At 35.7% G+C, this 24396-nt stretch overlaps 2 protein-coding genes and 1 pseudogene across 2 annotated transcripts; all 3 read right to left on the bottom strand.

The window, feature by feature from the left end:
- Positions 1–1106: 1106 nt before the first annotated feature.
- On the bottom strand, positions 1107–3257 carry LOC144568503 (6-phosphogluconate dehydrogenase, decarboxylating 1, chloroplastic-like). The gene is made up of 2 exons (XM_078318863.1): positions 2647–3257; positions 1107–2500 (listed from the first exon to the last, which is right to left on the bottom strand). The coding sequence occupies exons 1-2, from the start codon at positions 2976–2978 to the stop codon at positions 1333–1335; spliced, it is 1500 nt and encodes a 499-aa protein (XP_078174989.1). The 5' UTR covers positions 2979–3257; the 3' UTR covers positions 1107–1332.
- Positions 3258–7498: 4241 nt separating this feature from the next.
- On the bottom strand, positions 7499–9694 carry LOC144568751 (L-type lectin-domain containing receptor kinase IX.1 pseudogene; annotated as a pseudogene).
- Positions 9695–13950: 4256 nt separating this feature from the next.
- On the bottom strand, positions 13951–18816 carry LOC144568582 (U11/U12 small nuclear ribonucleoprotein). Its single transcript, XM_078318951.1, has 9 exons — positions 18675–18816; positions 18336–18491; positions 17950–18259; positions 16992–17075; positions 16627–16692; positions 15865–15937; positions 14753–15114; positions 14621–14661; positions 13951–14241 (listed from the first exon to the last, which is right to left on the bottom strand). Exons 2-9 carry the CDS (start codon positions 18488–18490, stop codon positions 14163–14165), a joined length of 1170 nt encoding a protein of 389 aa, XP_078175077.1. The 5' UTR covers position 18491; positions 18675–18816; the 3' UTR covers positions 13951–14162.
- Positions 18817–24396: the final 5580 nt, after the last annotated feature.

Here is a 24396-nt window from a genome sequence, read left to right as displayed (position 1 = left end):
ACAACTTTTCGTCTAATAAAAAACAAGCTTTAATTTAGTAATCATGATTGTTTTCTATAATTCTTAGTTAAAGGTAAGAGATAGATTCTTAAGCAGTTAACTTGGAAATGATAGGATATGTACTTGGCGTGGTCATAATACGAACATTGAGCGTAGAAATAGCTAAAGAACGTCTTAGAGCATCTATATTCCTGAAATCTAATCTGACGTAGCAGTTTTTAATCCAGTTTCAGAAATGTGAGAGAATTTCTTATTTAAAAACTATGTAGAAAAGTTTATTATTAAGAAACTATTTATAAACTCTATGTTGATCAAATGATTGACTCAAATTATTTCTCCTTTTTAATTTGTTGCTGACGTGATTTAATAGAAACTCTAAAATGAGTTTTAGAAATGTGAGAATTAGAAACTTTAAAGACCATAATTTCTAAAAAGTAATTACCAGTTATTTAGAAATCCTTTTGAGTTTTAGGGATGTAGATGCTCTTAGTACAAACTATTTTGGGGGCAACGCTGTAGGACCACATCTTAGTACTAACTATTTTTTACTCTACAAATTATATAAAAAATCATACATAAATACCAAAAAAAAAGTTAGGTCAATTGACCCCCATTCATTCTACTTGAATCCGCCCCGTAACAATGTCCTAGTGGTACCTATTTTGGATGCAATGCTATAGCAGCGTTGCTCCGAAAGCCGCTTCCACTCCACCATCGACGAAAATATGAAGCCACAGACATGCCAACCCTCAAAGGATCCACTTCCAACTATATGCCATAACATGTACAAAAATTTTGGTACAGCAAATATAATTTGCACTAATTTTATGAAATCAATCATTGACGAATGACAAATGTTTAGTCAACTCAAGAAGCTACAAGTACAGTTAAGCTGCGACAGTTTCATCCAAATTGAATCAAAACTGTTACAAGTTGCTCGTTTTAATTTGTTTTATAGTTGATCCGGGGCACTGGTACCAGTATTTTGGGAATGAGATAATTGTTAGTACTTCAGGACCAAGAGTGTTATATCTTATTTTGTACTGGGAAGGCAAACATTGCTTGAGCACTACTAATTGACAGAAAACAGGTGCACAGAATCAAGATTTGCTTAAGCACATGAAAAATACCTCAATTGACAGAGGAAGGCACCTCCCTCACCCCTACTAAATTGTTCTCCTCATGCACTACAACCTTAATAACTAAGGTGCAAAATTTTATTTAACAAAAAATCATAATCCGACCACTTAGAATTTAAATAAAGAAAATCCATAGAGAAACAACCACATGAAAGCTGACTGGCACAAGCAAATGAGATTTTAAAGGGATTACTTAGCTAGACACACCAGCACCCCTTTTCTCTCTAGCAGCACGGGCCCACTCAGTGTGGTATGATCCAGGTTTATCAACCCTCTCGTAAGTATGGGCCCCAAAGTAGTCCCTCTGTGCTTGGACCAGATTGGCAGGGAGTCTCGACCGTCTGTATGCATCAAAATATGCCAGGCTGGCACTCATACCAGGTGCACCTACACCCGACTCCACAGCAAGCCCGACCACTCGCCTCCATGCAGCCTGTCTCTGCACCATCTCCCGAGCAAACTCCTCATCCACAATCAAGTTCGCCAAATCAGGGTTTCTCCCGTAGGCCTTTTTGATACGGTCCAAGAACCGAGCCCTGATTATGCAACCACCTTTCCAGATTCTCGCTAACTCACCAAGATTCAGATCCCAGCCCTTTTCAATGCTCTTGGAACGGATCAGATTCATGCCTTGCGCATAGCTACAGATTTTAGAGGTGTAAAGTGCCTGACGCACATCGTCAACAAGCTGTCGCTTGTCAACCAAGCTGGATCCCTTAAGAAGGCCGGGCTGGAGACCAGCCTGCTTCAGTGCCATCTCAGCTGCCACACGGTCATCTTTCAACCCAGAGATGTAGCGGCTATCCAAGGAGGCGGCAATGGTGGGAGCCGCTATGGCCAGCTCAGCTGCCTGCTGTACTGTCCACTTACCAGTACCCTTCATCCCAGTCTTGTCTAAAATCTTATCAACAAGCTGTAGTTCGCCGGAGCCTGAGCCGTTGAATTCATCAGGCACGCTAAAAATGTCAGCGGTGATCTCCACAAGGAAACTCTCCAGCTCGCCACGATTCCAATCCTCAAAAACTTGAGCGAGCTCATTGTTGGAAAGACCTCCGACATGCTTCAGTATATCATATGCCTCAGAAATCAGCTGCATGTCACCATATTCAATCCCATTGTGAACCATCTTGACAAAGTTACCGGCACCGCCAGGGCCCACGTAAGTGACACACGGGCCATCGTCCACCTGTGCAGCTATCTTGGAAAGGATAGACTGGACATTGGTGTAGGCTTCTTTGTGGCCTCCAGGCATGAGGGACGGTCCGTTGCGGGCCCCATCTTCCCCACCTGAAACCCCCATACCCAGGTACAGGAGCCCCTTCGAAGCCGCATCCTCCAGCCTCCTCTCAGTGTTTTCATACCTATCAATTTTACTTTTATTACTACTGGTTGTTTGAGAATTGAGACTCAATTTAAACCCCTAAACTCAAAATGCTAAAAAGTGTATGAATTGCTTCAAAATTAATGGTATGGATGAATTAATTAACTAACTGATCGATTAACTTACCACTCGTTGCCTCCATCAATAATAGCATCGCCTGGCTCCAGAAAGGGAACAAGGGAGGAAATGAGGGAATCGACAGGGGCCCCAGCTTTGACGAGCATAACAATGGAGCGGGGTCGCTTGATGGACAAAACGAAGTCTTTAGTGGTGGCGTGACCCGTCAAAGGAAGCCCTCCTTCCGCCTGAGCCCGGCGCACAGTCTCCTCAGTCTTAGACGCCGTGCGATTGTACACCGAGATGGGGAACCCCTTCTCGGCTATATTCAGGGCAAGGTTTTGCCCCATAACGGCCAGACCCGCTAACCCGATCCGAGATACACATCCTGCTGCCTCCATCGGAATACCTTCGTTAATTCCTAGGGGTTTAGATTTGGACTTTTGAGATAAAAGGGGAGAGGAGATGGGGGTCTTTTTGTAAATGTCCTGTTTAGTCGTTTAGCGGACAGAGAGTTATTGGCTTTTAGTGATACAGAAGGGTATTAGTCTTTTGGCGGAGGATGGAGGCGTCCGATCAAGTGAGGGGAGGGTTGAGATGAGCTTAGCTGGGAGAGACGAATAGGCGATATTTTTTTCTCTCTTCAGAGTTCACAGTCATCACACGCATCTCTTCCAAACGACGATATTTAATTCCTCTTTCTTCTTTGCCATTTTGGAGCAAGTGCGGGATTTACTGAATGCAGTGACGGTGTTTGCTTGACCGTGTGCAACTACACGTCACTTACACTCACACGGGTTGTTAGGGGCACAGTGACAAACGAAAAATTCGGGTTTTAATTTGACGTGTTAAAAAATTTGTGACTCAAGTATAATTTGAAAATTATTCGGTACATTAAGGAAGCAAAAAAAAAAAAATTGGCGTTTTTTTCTCTTTTTCTCGCGAATAATTTGTGATTCGCATTTTATTTGCGAATAAAACGTATTATACGTTTTTTTTTTTGCGTTTTATTCGGAGTTCGGTTCGAAAATGACAAAAAAATGAATTAAATGTGAATTAATCGCGAGTCTTGTTACTATGGTTAGGGATGCAAACGGATCGGATATTATCCAACTGTATTCGACGGATATTATGTTTTTCTTTTAGTTAAATAGAATAGTAACTAACAAAAATACTCCTTTAAATTTCAAGTTTATATTTTAATTATAAAAAATTAAGTTAAGACAACACATAAATTTAGACAGACGCTAGCTTTTTTTTTTGTTAAAAAAGAGAGTTGTCGATCCTGCACTCATTTATCTTTTAAACACTTCAAAACAGGTTACAACTTATTGATATTAAATATTTTGTTGTTTGAGGCTGATAAGATTCAACTCCTTTAAATAAATAATTAAAAAATAGTGATGATAACAAATGTGGTATATTATATATACCGCACTTTAATATCCAACATCGTACCCGCACCTTAATTGCCATAACTGCTTGGGAGGGCGCCAAAACTGTAACGCTGAATTTTTTTTTCCTAAAGTATTTATACATATGTACGAAAGTATTTATATCTATGAGTTGAACAATTTTTACGTAAATAATTGTTTTCCCAACCAAATCTCCCATAACATACCTGCACCATAAAAACCTATACGAACCACTCAAACTACATGAGAGACCATACATGTTTTTAGAGGTGTTTTTTTTCTTCATTCAATCTCATCCATATTTCTGACGACCTGTGAGGAATTTTGTGAATCTAAAATCACAAACGTCTTCTACGTAATTTTCTCTTTCAAATAAGATTCATGATGACATACTTTCTGGTTCGTCGTTACACAATTATCTATATGTCGTCGTGCAAGTATTTATACCTATATTTGCAAGTATTTTTTTTACATATGGCACTGAATTACATCTAAAAGTATTTATATCAAATATTGCAAGTATTTATACTTATAAGATCAACCTTCCTTGTTGATGCAGGGACGATTGGGGGACTAAAAAATGGGATGATCATATCAAGTTACGCATGCAAATATTAATATCTTATTTTACAAGTAATAATATCTTATGTTTCAAGTTTTATACATGTGAAGATTGACACAGAAGCGAGTGCAGGGACTGGGAAAGGGGAGCCATATAATTAGTGGGGACCATAATACAATTTTTCTCTATTGTTGCTGCGGATGCCGGTATTGGAGTGGGGATTGAAATAATTATTCTTATATATATTATTTTTTAATGACACAAATCTTGATGAATAGAATATATATAACCATGTTTACTTAAATGAGGTCATTAAATGACAAACTAGATTCCTTATGATATATATAAAAAAAGAAAACAAATGAAGACATGATCAATCAATTCAAAAATTTCTTTCATGATATTAAAAATGAAAAGAAATCAAGATCAATATGAAAATCGAGTATCTGACAATCAAATAGGTGTGGTGAGTACGTGTCTAAATAAATTTAGACTTCTATATGTAAAAAAAACATCAAAAAGATGTATATAATAAAAAAAACATACTATTTAATCAGAAAACTAATATTCAATCTGAAATTTTATATTTTAATCACAGTCATTGATAAATCAGGACATCAACATTCTTAATAAGAGAGAAGATATATTATTATTTTTGTCAATTGACGTCAATTGCCAGTTAAGACAACGTAAACATCCTAATATATAATAGGGGATCGACTAACAGTCCCCCTAGTTCAGTCCCCTATCTGTCCCCCGCACTAAAAGACAAAAAAAAATAGTTAAAACGTGCTAACTACTACCAAAGAGCAATATTAATGCTATTTTATTAATAGTCAAAACGTATAGTATTCATACCTACGGATTTATAGTATTCATACTTATTATCAGAACTATTTGTCATATGTAAACACAAGTTGGAGGGGACCAGTAACGACCAGGGGGACCGCTGACGTCTTGTGACAGTCTGGATTGGGGACCGCAACCGCCTGAAAGTGACATTTGCCAAGATTGGAGACCACTACAGCGAATCTATATATTATTCATATCTAAATAAAGAAGTATTCATATCTAAACAAATGAAGTATTCATACTGGCGATTACGAAGTATTCATACATGTTTGAAATAATATACAATTCAAAATTCAAAGTTAGACCCTTCTTCATGCATATCTAACAAATGAAGTATTCATATCAAACTAATGAAATATTCATACATATTTGAAATAATTTATACAATTCAAAGTGAGACCCTTCTTCATGCATATCTCTCTCACCCCACCTCTTCCAAAAAGTATTCATACTGACGATTACGAAGTATTCATACATGTTTGAAATAATTTATACAATTCAAAATTCAAAGTCAGATTCATCTCTCTCACCCCACCTCTTCCAAGAAGTATTCATACTGACGATTACGAAGTATTCATACATGTTTGAAATAATTTATACAATTCAAAATTCAAAGTCAGATTTATCTCTCACCCCACCTCTTCCAAGAAGTATTCATACTGACGATTACGAAGTATTCATACATGTTCGAAATAATTTATACAATTCAAAATTCATTGTCAGATTCATCTCTCTCACCCCACCTCTTCCAATAAGTATTCATATCTAACATGAAGTATGCATATCTAACAAATGAAGTATTCGTATCTAACTAATAAAGTATTCATATGTTCTACTTTGACAACCTTCGTTGGGCTAGCATGGACCCCTCCAATGGTGCACCACGCTCTCCCCGCCGGATCTCGATGGTGCACCGCACTCTCCTCGCCGGATCTTGTCAGATCTCGACGGTGCATCACGCTCTCCTCGTCGGATCTTGACGGTGTAGGAAGAGAAAAGCGCGGAAAAGGAAGCCGCGGAGGAGAGAAAAGGAAGCCTTCGACGCCGATGCAAAGGTCAAGCCGGAGGCCGATGAAGTTTTAGCCGGAGTTCGAGGTGAGAGGAGGCGGAGAGAATCCATGACTGGGTGGCGGAGAGGTTGTTCTTATTTTTTTTCTGAAGGGGATCGAATTGGAAAGAATCAGGGGGATAAAATCATTACTAACTAATTTTGTTAGTTATTAATTAGACAGTTAGGGGGATAGTTAGGGGACTAATATGCGGGGGACAACATCTTTACTCATATAATAGAGTGGGGTTAAAATGCACCCTCCTTTTTGTGCTCCTAACGTGCACCCTCCCCTCGTTTCTTCATTTTTAAAGTTCAAATAGTTGATTTGAATCTACCAACGTGTTCTACATATTAAAATGTGCTTGCAGACCAAATTTTACATTTTTTGGAAATTTTTTACTATTTTTTCAGAATTTTTTAAAATCATCACTGTGCTGAATTTTTTATTATTGTTTAGTTTAATAAAAAATTCTGAAAAAATAGTAAAAAATTTCCAAAAAATGTAAAATTTGGTCTCCAAGCACATTTTAATATGTAGAACACGTTGGTAGATTCAAATCAACTATTTGAACTTTAAAAATGAAGAAACGAGGAGAGGGTGCACGTTAGGAGCACAAAAAGGAGGGTGCATTTTAACCCCACTCTATATAATATATGTTTTAATGTGGGAAAGTGAAACAACACTAGAGCTCACAATTAATAACTAATAGAAGAGGATTCAACTAGACTATTTTACTATGACAACACTATATTTATATAAGTAATTTTTTGCTATTTCAAAGTCTAAACGGTGAATCCGAACCATTTAATATGATCTCCGTATTAAAATGTGTTTGGAGACCAAATTTTATATTTTTTGGAACTTTATTTAGTACTTATTAAGATATGTACAAAATTGTTGTTTTCAGATAATTTTGGACCATTGAAAAATAATGATTTTCAAAAATTCTAAATAAATAGTAAAAAAAAAATTCAAAAAATATAAAATTTGATTTTCAAGCACATTTTAATATGGAGATCATGTTGAACAGTTTGAATCGACTATTTGAATTCCTTGATTAGTTTCCGGGTGCCCCAATCTATAACTGTAGGAAATAGTGGGTAAAAAGTTTACAATCAGCTCATTTCCCTTTATCTAATGGGAAAATCAAATGAATCGTGTGATGATCAGATCAAATTCTAAAACCTATAAGCTAACTAATTGGAATATTAATTATATAATACTATAATAACAACTAAAAGGTTATGGAACTACTGATCATAAAATGTGATATTAATTAATACAGGCATTTAAGTGACTACAGACTACTAAAAGGATAAGTTTGGAAAACAAATCTACTACAGTTCAAACAAAAATCAGTGCTAAATACAAAATACTACAGATACTTGTATATCCTACAAGGTTCTTCTGACCACTTAGCCATGCCAATATCAAACCAGCAAACAAATCAAAACTTGATAATCTTGCCTACAGATCAATAGTACTCATGGCACTCGAAGTTCTTTCACTACACGATGGGATAGTAATATTTTCCAGTGGAGCTGCATACATTGGTACCGGCATTTCAGGAGGAAGTAAAGGCAAGGGAGATTCAAAGTGTAAGGCATCCATCGCTTTTTTTATATTAGGTCTCTGACTGTCATCGGGGTGAGCGCACCACAACCCAACAACCATCAGACACTCCATTTTCTCCGCCTCAAAATCCCCATTCAGCCTGTCATCAACAGCTTCTAGAATTTTACTGTGCCCGTATAACTCCCAAACCCACTCCACCAGTCGTTTGTTGGGGTTTTCTGGTACGCATGGTCTTCTTTCACACGGCATTCTTCCGCATGCAATTTCTAACAGAACAATACCGAAACTATATACATCTGACTCTTTGCTTGTTTGGCCTGTGTAGAAGCATTCAGGTGCGAGATATCCTATGGTACCAGCCGGATCTGTTGTCTGGGTTCCCAATCTATGGTCCATTAGCCTTGCTAGACCTAAATCACCCAATTTAGCATTGAAATTGGAATCCAGCATAATGTTGCTAGGCTTGATGTCCCTGTGCACCACACATTGTTTCCAGTCTCTGTGAAGATAGGAAAGGGCAGAGCCTAGCCCGAGCGCTATCTTGTAACGCAACGACCATGGAAGAGTAGGTGTTGTGTCACTGTTTTGGGGGTAAAGATGTGTGTCAAGGCTACCATTGGGCATGTATTCGTAAACAAGCAACAATTCTTTATGGTGGTGGCACCAACCTACGAGTTCCACGAGGTTTCTGTGCCTTAACTGGCTTATAATTCCAACCTCAGCCGTGAACTCTCTAATCCCTTGCTCGTAAGTCTTGCTCAGTCTCTTAATTGCCACATGAATTTTTAGATTGCTTAAAAACCCGATGTAAACCCATCCAAAGGCCCCTCGACCGAGTTTCTGTTCCTCAGCAAAATTCTTAGTAGCAACGAGCAATTCATCATATTGGAAAATCTTGGGTCCGGCTTGTTTTGTTAATTCATCATACATTACTTCATACATTTCTACCTCTCTATAAGACCGGATCTTGTACTTCTTCCACCAAATTATAGATCCAAATCCAATAATGATAAATAAACTGATAACTAATCCAATCACCACCTTAAGAATGTTGCTAGGAGACCCCAGGCTCGATATGTTCTTTGGTTCTAAGGTCGAGTTGAAATACCAATTAAAAATTTGATGCAACTCCACATATCTCGCATGGCGGGTAGTACCTGAGAAGCCAATAGTTACCTCCGGCGGCAATAAACTTCTGAGATCAACCTTCGCACTTAACGAATAATTCCCGAATCCCGCATTATTATCTGAGTACACCAAAACGGTTAATAATTTTGTACCACTATCATAAGTAATATTCGATGTAATCCTCATGTCCGTGTTAGTGCTCAGTGTGATGTTTTGGTACACAATGGAGCGGATCGAGTCCACATCAATTCCAACGTGACTGTTGCTTGGGTCCCATTCATTCATGTAACTATCAAACTCTACAGCTACAACATGGTTTTTCCCTTTTGTACTTGAACTGTAGCAATTTTCAACAACACCAAGGCAACCCTGATGTGAACGGTCCGTCAGATCAGATGGATACGGTATCAGAAAAAAAGTCATACCATCTCCACCAGTTTGTTCGACAGGATAGCGAAGAGCAAAAGTAAAGCTTGTTGTGAAGTTGGCAGCCTTACCAGTGGTGGGATCCCACAGTAAAATCGGTTGCTTGTTGGTTGCACGCCCTTGGCTGTGGTCAAAGTTTCCATCAGTGTTGTAGCGAGAGAGGTTTATGATATCACCATCCAAGAATGCATCACCTTCCAATCGGAGCACTGATTGGTCGAAAGTTGGATCAGAGAAGTTGTAGTTGAAGGAGAATGATGTTGAATGTTGCATGGTAAGGAAGAGAAAGAGCAAGTAAAAGGCGAAGTGAAATAAGGAGATCATTGTTTTCTCTATCAATAGCTACTTGGATTCATGCGTGAATTTTTAATGGGGCATCTACCTTGCTCAATGATATACAAGTCTTTCTTGAAATTTAAGTTCCAGGTCCCTTCTACACACATAACTCTCACGTCCGTGATTTTTATTTTTACCCATTTAAATAAATATTTTATTAAAAATAACCAGATTTTACAAAAATTTATTAAAATGTCCAAACCGTACAGAATATTTGCGGCCAGAAATTAAAATTCCGAACCGCACAGAATATTTACGATCTGAATTTTTTTTTTTTGGAATTGAGTGAAGTTTCGTACGAAAATTGACCGACATACAGTCTTGATATCTCACGATATGTTTGGAGATTTCATACAAAACTTCACAGTCTTGTTCTATGATGTCAAGACTGCATGTCGGTCAATTTTCACGATTTTTGGAGATATTTTGCTATGTTAACCAGGAGTGCAAATTTGGGCTCATAATGCACTCCTTTAGCAGTTCGGGCAATTTCTAAGACCTGATATCTCACTATCTGTTTAGAGATTTCGTACAAAACTTCACAGCCTTGTTCTATGATGTCAAGACTGCATGTCAGTCAATTTTCACAATTTTTGGAGATATTTTGCTATGTTAACCAGGGGTGCAAATTTGAGCTCATAATGCACTCATTTAGCAGTTCGGGCAATTTTTTGAGATATGTTTGCACCTCTGGTTAACATAGCAAAATATCTTCAAAATTTGTATAAATGAGTGCTAAATGAGTATAATCAAGGACTTTGGAAAGATCTCAAAAAAATTTCCGAACTGCTAAATGAGTGCATTATGAGCCCAACTTTGCACCCGTGGTTAACATAGCAAAATATCTCAAAAAACCGTGCAAATTGATCGACATACAGTCTTGACATCATAGAACAAGCCTGTGAAGCTTTGTACATAATCTTCAAATAGATCGTGAGATATCAGGTCTCAAAAATTGCCCGAATTGCTAAAGGAGTGCATTATGAACCCAAATTTGCACCCCTGGTTAATAAAGCAAAACATATTCAAAAATCATGAAAATTGACCGATATGCAGTCTTGACATCATAAAACAAGGCTGTGAAGTTTCGTACGAAATCTTTAAACAGATCGTGAGATATCAAGACTGCATGTCAGTCAATTTTCGTACGAAACTTCACTCAATTCCAAAAAAAAAAATCAGACCGGAAATATTCTGTGCGGTCCGAAAAAAAAAAATATTTCGACCGTAAATATTCTATGCGGTTCGGAATTTTAATTCCGGGCCATAAATATTATGTACGGTTTGGGCATTTTTATAATTTTTTGTAAAACCTAGTTATTTTTAATAAAATATTTATTTAAATGGGTAAAAATAAAAATCACGGTTATCACATTGTGCAAAATGTCATATAGACCCCTTCTATTTTTCCAAGACAGAGTTGGCTCGCTCATAATTTTGTCCCACTTATATACGAATAAGGGTGTCAATGAGCTGGCTCAGTCCGAGCTAGGCTTTAGTTCAGTTTGTTAATTCTGAGCCGATTATAGTCGAGCGAGCTGAATCTAGGGCATCCGAGCTAAAACTTCAGCTTGAACTCGTGAAAAACCAGTCTGAGCTAGCTCGCGAGCTGGCTCGCTAGATCTGGATCTTATTTTAAAAAGAAAATAAATTATACAAACTTTTTGGATCGAGCTGAACTGAGGTAGACAGTATAAAATGCACACAAATTCATACAAATTCACAAATTGATGTCTAGCTGAACTAGCTCGCGAGCTGGCAAGCAAACTAGACCCCAGTTTAAACTCGTTAATTCTGAACCGAGCTGGCTCACTAACAGCTTAGTCCAGTAACAAGTGAGCTATTAGCGAGTGAGTCAAGTATGAATCACAATCGAGCCACGAGCTACGAGCTTTTTTGCCACCCCTAATACAAGAAGCAATCTTTTCCCGTAGAATATGAAAATATAATAAAGGGAGGGTTATAATGAAAAAGCCAAGTTGGAAGAAAATAACATTTAACGGGTATGAATGAGTCGACTGACTGAATTTTTTCCTTATTCTTTGATTGGCTTATTATTATTTGGGAATCACTATCATGCTCACTCATAGGTAGAAAAAAATGTGCCGTGTAGTGATTAACACGCTGTGATTTTGGTCTCGTCCCGTGATCAACGGGTCATACCGTGTCGTGCCTTCGAAGTCTACTAAATTCCCCAGATCTCACAACTTGTGGGAGCTTTTAACACTGGGTACACCCTTTTAATTGACTTCTCTTAGCGCCAAGCAACAAAGTCAGTTGATGTATACCTCCCTTTTGTGATTCCATTGATGAGAGGGAAAGCTGATACATTAATTGCGATAATTGACATGGACGTGATTGGTGAACGATTTAAGTACAGAGCTCAGATACTAAAACCAAGTGAATCATGTGATTAGTTAGGATACCTGCTTTCTAATTACCGATCAAAATTTTAACACCTCCAAGCCAACTAATTGGGATATCAATTTTCTACGTACCCTTCAAAACATCTGAAGTTTCTTATTTACCTTCGTGACTTAAATTTATCTTATTTATCCGTTAACTCTTACAATAATTTTTTTACTCATCACTTAAACAATTCTAAATTAGCTCTAGTTAAATTATAATAACTCTTGATTAAATTTTGATTAGAAAAATAAAAGACAAAATTATCCATTTACTTTTCTTTCTTTTGTACATCTATGCTGTGACAGTGTGACCACTAGGGAGAAAACACAAATTAGAAGTGAAATAGAAGACAATTAAAAATAGTTGAGCATCAAAAAGTGAAATGAAGATGTAAGTAAACACAAATTAAAAACAGAAGTAAATTGAAACCCGGTAACGCCAGGTTCAGCGGCCCAATGCTGTCCCTTATTTTGTTGTTCATCCTTGCAAATATTTCTGTACCAGTAACCTCATCAGCGGTATCATCGGCAATGTTGTTCCCTCTCTTTGTTGGTCCTCCTCGGCAACACTTCCGTAACAGCAACTGTACCAGCGATACCAGGATTGCCTCCAGTGGCAGCATTGGTACCCCTTCTACCAGAGGTACCGTGGCGTCGTCATTCCGTCGGCAAGTGGTCCCATGAGCTGAGACCTGCTGTCGGGGAGATTTTAGTGTATATGAAAAGTGTTTAAATTTCTTTTCTATAAGTGTAAGTTTGTGTGAGGTAATATATAAGGCGAAGGATTCTGTTAGATATTGATTGAGTCTATACAGGGCATAATTGTAATTAAAGGTTACTTTTAGAGTTTGTTACTGAAGCAGTTAGGCTCTATTTAGTATAGAATTACATTGTAACCAGGGTCTATAAATACAGGTACCTGTTGTATCAGAGAAATGATGAAAATAGAAAATACAAAATCATATTGTTCAATTACACATCTCTTTGTATCTCTTTACCGTAATTTTCCCTGCTCTTACAGTATACTTTAGAATTTATATGAGATTCTCATTCAACTGTGCTTTCAAGATAGAAGATATGCTAGTTGTTAAGCCCAGATCCAACTGGTAAACCACATTTTCCCTCAGTCCCGACAATTTGACAGTAGGAAAGCCCGTATTTTCGTCGTAAAAATCATTTACTGGTGGCTAGGCCATTGGTGCTTCTGATTTTCTTGCCTCCAACCATGGCCACGGTACAAGTTCAGATATCTTGAGATTGAGCTAGCTGATATCGCTAGGCAACTGTGGTAGCCTTTGGTCACATGAAACCTGACATGAGAAGCCCCACCTGTAAGTGTTACTAATCCCGTCATCCCGGCCCGGTTTCTCGGCCCAGTCCCCTTCCTCACTCTTCTGCTATTCATCATTTTGACTCTGTTAAAATCGATTAGTTCATCGCCCCCCGCCAAATTGACATGGCACGTCCTTGACATGTAAGTTGTCCTTGATCAATTTTATCACTTGTTATCTAAACAATTGCTTAGATTCGTCTTGCATCAAGCATCCATTATTGGTTTATTAGAGAATGCTAATGGAGCCACACTGCTTTAACGTTAAATTTAAATTCTTAAATGCGCCATATTAACAATATAATATAAGAACTTTTTTTCAGAAAAAATAAAAAATAAAATAATATAGTGTCTCTTTAGCTCCACGCTCAATGATTCAAACTTTCAAAGAGAACCATATAATTTACAATCAACACTCCTTAGCACTTCTTTTCTAAGCAAAACATTACTAAACTCAAATTTTGACCCCAAAAAAAAAAAAAAAATGAAAGATGCACCAAATTATTTCTGTTGCACTAAATAGGATGCCCATACTTCATTTGCGGGAGGCGGCGGCTGGACCCAGTGCCCAGGTATCCGGCTGCACCAATAAAACAATGTGCATAAATTAGGATGGAGTTTTGAGTTTATAAGTTTACTCTTCCACATGTTTACTCCACTTGCATGCCTATTTCTCTCCCATAGTAAGAAGGATAATATGAACAATAACTCCATTCAAACCCTCTCTGTATTGAACCACAAATTGACCCCCACCAGCGCACACACACACAAAGACGACTACAAACAATGAATAAATGGGAAAAAAAGTATCCAGTTTTTAACAAATTAATCTGTGAACCCTATTTCCCATTAGCGCTGGTGCTGAAACTGTCAGGTATCTGCTAGGAAACAGCTAAATACCTTCAAAAAATTTAATTATCCTTTTAAACAGATATTCATAAGAAATGAAGTGCCATTACCTCCCTCCTGGTCGTAGATAAGCATCCCATGTTCTTCTCACCTACAATCAATAGCAAATTGATTGATCTTAGCAAGTGCAACAAAAATACACAATATAGCCTGAAATTACTCGAGAACTCAAAATAGATCACCTCAATAAGTGTCCCCGTGTCATAGCTGCTCCCATGATAGTAATGATAGAACTCCACTGGCAAATTGATACCTAAATTTCCATCGACTTTTTTATCCCCCCCAACAGGCATCTCTCTCTGCAAATTAGAGCCCCCACTCTTACTGGATCCAGCCTCAACCTGTGCATCTCCTGTGTCAGTGGGACCCGTATAATTTGATTGGTTGGTTGGCTGATTTGAAGATTTTCTAGACCCCTCAGCTGTTGCAATTGCATCCATTGCAGCATCAGTGCTTGCAGCAGAGGCAGCCTGGAGTTCCTCTTCCTCAACTGCAGCCCTGACTCGGTCGAGAAATTTGTCATCCTCTTCTGGGAAGAAATGACCTGTTTAAAAAAGATAATATCCATTATTACAATGTGAAATCAATAGTTAAGTAAGTTGATGTGGGCTGGTATTATATAGTATTTACTTCAAAGCTTAACCTTCAGATGTGTGCTTATTCCTAATAAAGGCAAAGCCTAAATTGTGTGCATCTAAAGCCAATGTAGTTCCCTTTACTCATTTGTACATGTATGCCTTAATTCAGCCTCAGTAAGCCTGCTAAAGCATATTACTGATACGTGATTAAGCTCTATAAGTCTGAAACGCCCAATTAAGACTGAGTTAACTCCTCTGTTGTGCACTTGAGCCTCAACCACAACTAAGTCTAGTTAAGCACCTACAATTATGCCTAAACTAAGCTTTCTTAACCCTCAAGAGAGCAGGAATTCTCAACTATTCCTCATTTCACCGTCAAACTTGCAATTATGGCCTGATTATCCCTTCAAAACCATTTTGCAATCAATCAACCCTCGATTGTGCAATCATACACTAAGCAAGCCCCAAAGAACCTTCAGTTGTGCAGTTTAAGTCAAAATTCTGTACTCAAGCCCATATTTGACCTAGTTTCTCCTTTATTAGAAAATGGCTTGAAACTCATCTGGCATTAACCATAAGTATATCTCATTATAATATATACTGATCCAGCCAGAAACTGAGTCAGTGTAAAAAAGGCACCAAACATTTTCTTTTACAAGCATCAAATCATTATCACAGATCATGCACTTTAAAATTTAAGTAACAGAAAAGTTCACCTTGTTTCTTCAGTTTCTCAATTCGGATTGATCGGAGCTCTTTAAGCTTTTCCACTATTAGGATAAGCTCAAGCTGAAAACAGAAGCATCAGAATTAAAGATGAAATCTTTGATCTATAATTTACTGAACTGGAAAATCATTGATTTTTGCCCCTCGACTTAAACCAACATTATAAAATATGCAAAAGAGATCTTAAACCTCCAATGTTTGCGATTGAAAAATCGAACATTTTTTGGTAGATAAGAATCCCAAATGTTGGAATAAATGGTATAAAATTAATAAAAGTGAAGAGTTCACATGCCAGCTTTTCTTATGCCTCCATTTATTTAAGAGTAAATTAAAAATAAAATATAAAACTCAAATGACAAACAAAACCTTTAGCTGTGATCTATGTCTCTTTTTATTATAAGTGTTCAATGAAGGCGCAATGTAACACATAAATTGGAGGTGCTTGAACCATCTTAGTAAAAACTGCCCCCAAGTTCTTGCCTCAACCAAACATGTGAATTCTCTTTGTTTAATTGTACCTTAATATAATATAATGGAGATGTCTTTTATAAAGATGAAAGATTATCAACTGTAACAAATGTGCCTTGTCCATCAAATTAATCTAAATTTGGAAAATCATTTGCAAATATCTCAAAAAATAGTGTCAAGTGCAAAAGGTGAGAAATATTGGCTGTTCTGCATACAAAAAACATATGGGTGCATATTATGAAAGAACTCAAAATTGATATACATGGTATTAGACTTGTTCATACCTCAGATTCAAGCCTCTCTTTCTCCTCTTTAGCTTTCTTCTTCGCAATTTTCTTCATACTCTCGACCTGAAAATTCAAGTTAGTTACACCCAGTATCACTACAAAAGATTAATATGACTGGCATAAGAAAAAAGATCATTATGCCAGCACAGAAAAACAATTGCTATTCTCCACAAATGCATTTGTTCCTATAATGAAATGTCAATTTCATTTTAGTTACATTTAGGCATGGTCCTGTATATGTCAACCAATATATCCAAATTTGACTCACTTTTGGTAGTTCTTGCCAATTATTGGTTTGTATAAGTTACGTTTTGTTGGACAAGTATAGCCAGCACAAGGCATAATTAATTAAAAGTAAGTACCTTGCGTCTGGCAATATCCTTGGCAATCTCTTGCGCCCTCCAATCATCGGCAGCCTGATCAACTTTATCATAATCTTCATGCTCCTACAAAATGTTGGATTAAGTTGATCATTCTCAGTATACAAATCAACTATTGAAAAAGATAAACAAGATGGAAGAAAGAGTTTGGTACAGAAGAAAGGGATAGATCACATAAACCAGTTGATACCAATGACAGGTGAAGTTTAACAAAGGAGGTTCTGGCTGTACAGGTCATTCAGGTCAAAGGGAGACATCTCTCTCGCTCTATTTCTAACCCCATCTCCCCCATCCCCCCAAAAAAATGCAAAACTGATGACAATAACGATAATTGGAGCTTGTAATGATGCTGCTAGTAGGTACTCCAGCTTATGGTCATGCAAGGACACAGGTGATACAAAAGGACAAAAGCTCTACATACGGGGAACTGCAAGGAAAGGGGAGGGTCTGTTTTGCAAAACTGACTGAAGGGGTTAGAAGGAAAAAGGACAAGAAACAAGAAATTCAATAAGGAATGTTCCAAACTTTTTCAATGTCAGTCCATGTACTGGTAATTTTAATTTTAATGCACTCAAGTCACTCTTACTAACAAGTACAATTTCAGGTAGTCAGTATCATTTTTTAATATAATAACCATACATATATATATATCAATTTGTAAATCTCACTATATGTATAACATAAAGTTGGAGACATTTCTGTCATTAAAAACATTCATACATAGATTCTAACATCCTAGTTTTTTTAACAATTTTTTTTCTTGGCTCAGGCCAGTTTTCACCAAGCAATGCTTGGGATAAATTTCAGTGATCAGTCGAAGTTTGCAACCAGTCTTTTGTACTGACACTGAAAAGACCATACCAGACACTGCACGTGTAAAGGCCTATCCACCAACAAAAATTTCCTATTCCACTCCACTGTGGAAAAAAAAAATGAATACCTTGCGTAGAAGTTCTGCAACCCGTCTCCTTTTCCTCTTCCTCCAAAGTTTGTTTCTTTTGGATTTTTGCATCTTTTGGCCCGATTTCATGGCAAGTGATCCCTCTTCCCATGGGCCGGTCTTGTTAGTGACAGAGGCTAATGGGGCCACGAGGGCATTCAAGTGTGAGCATATTGAATTAGCCGCCTCAATTGAAAGAGACTCCTGTTCATCTAGGCCAATCTTCTTTGCATTTATAACCTCAAGAAACTCTTCAATCGCAGAACCACTGCCCGTCTTTATTTTGAGTAGCGTCTCCAGCTCATTTAGCCTGGTAAGAGATTCATCATTTGTTAGTGAAGAACCGAACTTGTAAACAGAGAAAAGTCATTTAGTTATCAACATACATGGCTTGGGATACATCTATCGTCTCTTGCAATTTCCTAATATGCTCATGCACATTTCTGGGTTGCCAGAAGGAAGAGGCAGCATGTTGAAGAGGCTGCCAAGGTTGGGCTTGGGGAGCCGCCGCAAACCCACGAGGTAGAGGTGATGGTATCATGCTGTTAAAAGAGAGCACACAGTTAAAACACGTGTTTAATCAATCAGAGTACTATTTAGAAATGAAAAATTGCCTACAATTTACTTGTCAATAGAGCTATATACAACAAAACTACGTTGAAAGATGCAAAACATTGTAAAGACATTTCGTCGAATACCTGGTGTGCAATGTTAGAAACACTAACCTTTGAAATAAATTCACCTTTCGCCTCAATCAAACTCAGGTTTCCTCCTTTCAGGAAGGCAGAGAGTGATGGTGTGCTAGCTACGGGATTGGATTTTTACTCGTAAATGAACTTTAAGCCTGTAAATAAACCTAATAAGTACACAGCTGACAAGACAAATATGGAACAAATCTTCAAATTGACCGCAAGTTAGAGCTGAATTGTTTAGTTTTCGGGGAACTAAAATGGTAATTTAAGTTCCCTAATCAGAAGCGGAAGCTGGTACCAGTTTGATGCTAATGCTACTGATAGAATATTAAAGAGACTCCGTGCATTCCCCTCGGACTGTATCGGGTCGGATTCTGATCGGACGGTCCGAATACAGGCTTAATACAGGCTTTATTCCATTGGGTTATATCCGGACTCGTGGGCCTAATACAGGCTTTATTCCATTGGGCTTGTATAAACTCAATGAAAAGGCCTTGGTTTAGTCTATTTTGTTTTGATTTAGTAATTTGAGAAGTATTTGACATCTTCAATTTCTTCTGAATAAAATCGTCAAACACCTGACAAAAAAATGAATAGAGTAAAATGTATTTAACATAATATGAAGTTCCTTTTTTGCACTTTAAATATCTAATCATCACCATCACTTGAACTGATCCCTGATTCAAACACAGAGGTTCTTCATGGTTTTTAGTCAACCTCAATTTATTAAAATGTATTATGTGTTTACAGATGGTTGGTTAGTGGCTACTCATGATAAAGTGGCATGTAAATGTATTTGCATTAAAACACGTGTACATCACGTGCTCAGTTTGATTATGTGAGCATTTTCCATCTTGCAAAAACTAGAACATTCTGGAATTCTGGATTAAACCTTTTAGAACATTCAATTGAAAAATTATGAAATGCGAAAGAAAATTAATTTATTTTATATTTAAAAAAATAAAAAGAATCTTCATTTTATATTTTATTTTTTAACCAGATAAAACTTCTGAAAAATCTGAAATCTACAAATAAATATCAAGTATTTGTTTTATGCAACGTAATGTTTTTACTGCTTAAATAATGATAAATCAATTTTTGCAATGTTGCTCGGTTGCTTTCGGACTGGAGAAAAAATCTCAAATATGTTGTATCATTTTTGTAAATATCCAAAATTAATAAAGTCGTAATGATTTGATGCGGTTCATGAATCAAAATAAAAATTGGACCCATAATTAGTGCAGTCTTATTAATTTTAACTTTTTGTAAAAATAATCTTACAAATTTAATTTTTACTTTCTTTTTTATGATATGAATAAAACATTCGGAATCAATTATAACTAGTAAGAACGCAGAGGAGGGTTCCAATATCTCATGTCTTTCATATTTTATCATAATTCATATTTAATATCTTAGTTTTTAAAGTCAAAATCATCAATTCGAACTGCTCAGCATAATATTTATACTAAAATATATCTAGAAATTTTTTTGGAATTTTTGAAAATATTTTACTATCTTTTAAGATAGTTACGAAATCACTGATTTCGGACCATGCAAAGACAATGATTTTGAACTTATCTGAGAAAATAGTAAATAAAATAAAAAATTATAAAATTTAATATTCAAATATATTTTAATATAAATATTATGTTGAGCGATTCGAATCAATAATTTAAATTTTTAAAACAAAGATATAAAAATATAAATCATGAACGAAGTACCAAAAACATGAGATATTGAATTCTCCTTAAAAACATAACAGGGCCCATAAAAATAGAAACAAAAAAATGTGGAGAAGATAAAGGATGGGGGAATTTCATGTATCACTCTAAAAAACTTTAATATTACATATTTTTTCCTCTAAATTTTAAAATTACATATTTTTCTTTTAAAACTTTCTAAACTCACAAACTTATCCATTTAATCAATAAAATATATTTAATATATTTAAAAACACTTAAATAACTATATTTCAGATTGTAAATTTTTTTCAGACTATTATACCCTTTTCTCTTTCCAATCTTGTTCTCTCTCTTCATTTCTTTATCATGTGTGTCTCACATCGTCTCCATCTATGTCAGCCTCCTTGATCATGTGCATCAGCTCGACAAATGTCAACGACTAGCCCGTTTTAGCTATCGATCTCGCCAGTTGGCTTAAGATCTATGGATCGGAGCAATGCAACGAGCTCCAGCGCGCTACGTCAGGCTACTGTCACTTTCCACATCGAATCGGCGAAGGATATCACGCAGCTGCTTCAATTGATCCCCCGTAGCGTTTACATCTCTATTGTATTGTATGAGATTGATTGATTCGGGAGGTGATGCGGAGTTGGAGAGATTGCAATTAGAAATGTTGAATTTGGAGGAGGAAAGAGCAAATAAATGATAGTTTTTTTTATGGGGATGCGGAGTTGGATGAAGAAATGATAGTTTCTATTCAACTTAAATTGCTGAAAATGCTTCAATACTTGAATGAAGAAAGAGAATCAAAATTAGCTAGTATGATACTATTCAGAGAAATTGAACTCCTGCTATCAGATGGTATAGTACCATTCAATCCATTTCTAGTAAAATCAAGCACTTCTAGCGAACTCGCAGGAAGTCAGGGACACATCACGAAAACTTTAAAATAAATTTGGCAGACACTCAAATAGAGAAAAAGAATTAAAGAGAAAGAACGAGGTTGAGAGGAGGAAGGGTATAATGGTCTGAATTTTTTTACAATATGAAATAATATTATTTAAATACTTTTAAATATATTAAATATATTTTATTGATTAAATGGGTAAATTTGTGAGTTTGAGAAGTTTAGAAAGAGAAATATGTGATTTTAAAATTTAGAATAAAGAATACGGTAATATTAATATTTTTTGAGGGGATACATGAAATTCCCCATAAAGAATCTGCATGACAGCAACAAAGCGGGCCACGTGATATCTAATTCCCAAGCACCTTGCATGATTGAAACGTGTAATTACCTTCTTCGGCGCCTCTGGATTATTCTTTCGCCACCTGGCTACAAAATCATTATATTTATATTTCTGGGTTGCTCCTACTATTAATTATTGGCCGTGAATTTCATGAAATTCTTATATGAGGGATCGGATGACAATTTTTTTTGGTGATATCGGATGACACTGTGTATTTTCGAAGTTTAAACAGTCGATTCAAACTATTTAACTTGATGGATATGTTAAAATGTATTTGCAGATCAAATTTTATATTTTTCTGAATTTTTTTACTATTCATTAAGATGGATACAAAAATTCAACGGTCTGAATATAACGATTTTGTTAAATACTTACTAAATAGTAAAAAAAATTCAAAAAATGTAAAATTTGATCTGCAAGCACATTTTAAAATATCCATCAAGTTGAACGGTTTAGATCGACCGTTTGGACTTTAAAAACTTTGAAAATGCACGATTTTATCCGATATCACCAACAAAGGGTGTCATCCAATCCCTCCTCTTCTTATATTGACTTTTCACCTTTTTGTTATAAAATAAATACAACGCTCAACACGTTGAAAGAATATTTTTAATGCTAAATGAAAACGCCACCATATATTGAAAATAACAAATCTGAAAATTTCGCTAAAAACGTGATATGAAAGAATGGCAAAAATAATAATAGTATACAGCGTTAATGAACCTAAAAAAATATAGTGCATATATGGTTATTTTAATTTTTTGTTTTTCATTAATAAATTTGAAATGATGTCCGGAGATTTTTCTATTACAAATTAAAGTTTGTTCATGAGAATACATAAAATTTGCCGAAATTTTTAAATATACCATACTCCCAAAAAAGATAAACCAAACAACAACGATTTCTAAAAAATTCGAATTTGATACGGCCGCATTTCCTGGGTGCGGCCATCCTTTTTTTTTCCGTTCAGATTGAACTGCATGAGAAGGAAAAAAAAAAGGGTGGCCGCATCCCCTAGATGCGGCCCGCATAAAAGTGGCCGCATTTTGGGGATGCGGCTGTGCCAAAATTCAAAATTTTCAGAAAATGTGATGATTTGGTTTATCTTTTTTGGGGTTATGATATATTTAAAAATTTCGGTAGATTTTGTGCGGAAGATAAGCAAATATCTGATTTTTTTTTTTTTTTTTGCATCGAATTAAAACTCAAATCAAATTCAAATCGAATCACGAACTACAAAATTTTTTTGCCACTCCTACTCGGGACTTTTATTTGTAGTTGTAGACACTTGATTTCGTACATATTTATTTCATAAAATTACAAATATTACATATACACATAAATATGATATATAACGTAAATTAATTAATTTGTATTTTTAAAGTATAAAATACAATAAAAAAATTATTCGCTGATTTATTCCATTTTTTCTTGAGATCAACTCTGTTCTAATATGCGGTTGCTGATGCACTGTAGTACAGTAACCGAAATTTTTATTAATACTATTTAAAAAAATATATATCAAAATATTTCTAAAATTGAAAATTAGAGAATTCAATAAATATCAGGATATCCAACTTAATATGTCGCCTTTTAAGAATAAAGCCGCATTTGATTCTGATAACTATGACAAAAATTTCACAATTATTTATTTATTTTTTAGAAGATGGTATAAATTAGTATTTCGGGTACAATAGTCCAATGCCAGTAACAGTAAACCACCAATGTTTTGTGTACTTCGTACAAACAAATCAACGAACCGCACCGATGCTGATGCATTATAAAAAGAAGGGAATGGAAACATCAAGTTGATACTTGACTTGATAATATCTGAAATTCAATTATTACAGCCCAACAACTGACCATGGTTTGTCAGCTGCTGGTTGGTTGCACGTTCATCTAGATACTGTAACAGTGTAACTCACCCCCGCGTGGATGCAGATATTTTTTTTTTCTTCTTTTTTTTTTGTGCAAATTTAAATAGTTGTCTGAAGTGCTTCATACGTTCTCTATATTAAAACATGTTTGTAACTCAAATTTTACACATTTCTTTTTTATTATTTATTTAGAATTTAAAAATCTCTGTTTTAATAATAAAAAATAAAAAATTCTTAGAAACAGAGTGAATTGGTATTTGTATGAAGTATGAACTGTGAAGTGATGGGCTGAGGCATTGAAAATAGCGTGACTTGCATTTGTTCAATAAACAATTATTGTCATTTTGGCAACACACTACGAAGAGTTTTTTTCATAAACCATAATTGAAAAATGGATTCTTAGGGAACCAATATGATTACAATTTTTTTTTCAAAAACCATAAGAACCGTAGGAATCTCACGGTCTGGCATTTTTTTTTTTTCCAGACCGTGTGCTTCTCACGGTCTTGCCAAATTTTTTTTTTTTTTTTTTTTTTAAAAAAAGCAGATTTTTTTTTCAGACCGTGGGGTTCCCACGGTCTCAATTTTTTTTTTTTTTTTTTTTTTTTTTTATAAAACAGAATTTTTTTTAATTTTTTAATTTTTTGTATTAAAATATTAGAAATGTTGAATATGTTTCTTTGAAAATAGATGAAATACAATATAATTTGATTTATTAGAAATACTGCAATAAATAATCCGGATCAATATTTTTCAGGTCGGATTTTTCGCGGCTGTAAGAAAAATTAATATATTTATTTATGTGTTATTAGAAAAAAATAAAAATGCTTAGATTCTGAGTTATTGATCCGGGTTCAAAAGTCATTTCTAGGTAATCCAGAAAATATTGTGATCTTTCTAGTAAATTTAATTTATGAAAAGTTGTATCTATTTTTGAAAATAATAA

Source organism: Carex rostrata, chromosome 17, assembly GCF_964058835.1.
Source record: "Carex rostrata chromosome 17, lpCarRost1.2, whole genome shotgun sequence".
NCBI lineage: Eukaryota > Viridiplantae > Streptophyta > Magnoliopsida > Poales > Cyperaceae > Carex > Carex rostrata.
Note: the sequence above shows the minus strand (reverse complement) of the source record. Positions and strands in the feature narration are given on the sequence as shown.

Coding starts and splice junctions, on each gene's coding strand:
- LOC144568503 (XM_078318863.1), bottom strand. CDS start 2,978: ATGGAGGCAGCAGGATGTGTATCTCGGATCGGGTTAGCGGGTCTGGCC. Junction 2,501..2,646: donor ATTGATGGAGGCAACGAGTG/GTAAGTTAATCG, acceptor TAAAATTGATAG/GTATGAAAACACTGAGAGGA.
- LOC144568582 (XM_078318951.1), bottom strand. CDS start 18,490: ATGATACCATCACCTCTACCTCGTGGGTTTGCGGCGGCTCCCCAAGCC. Junction 16,693..16,991: donor AGGATATTGCCAGACGCAAG/GTACTTACTTTT, acceptor TTGAATTTTCAG/GTCGAGAGTATGAAGAAAAT. Junction 15,938..16,626: donor AAGAGAGGCTTGAATCTGAG/GTATGAACAAGT, acceptor TTCTGTTTTCAG/CTTGAGCTTATCCTAATAGT.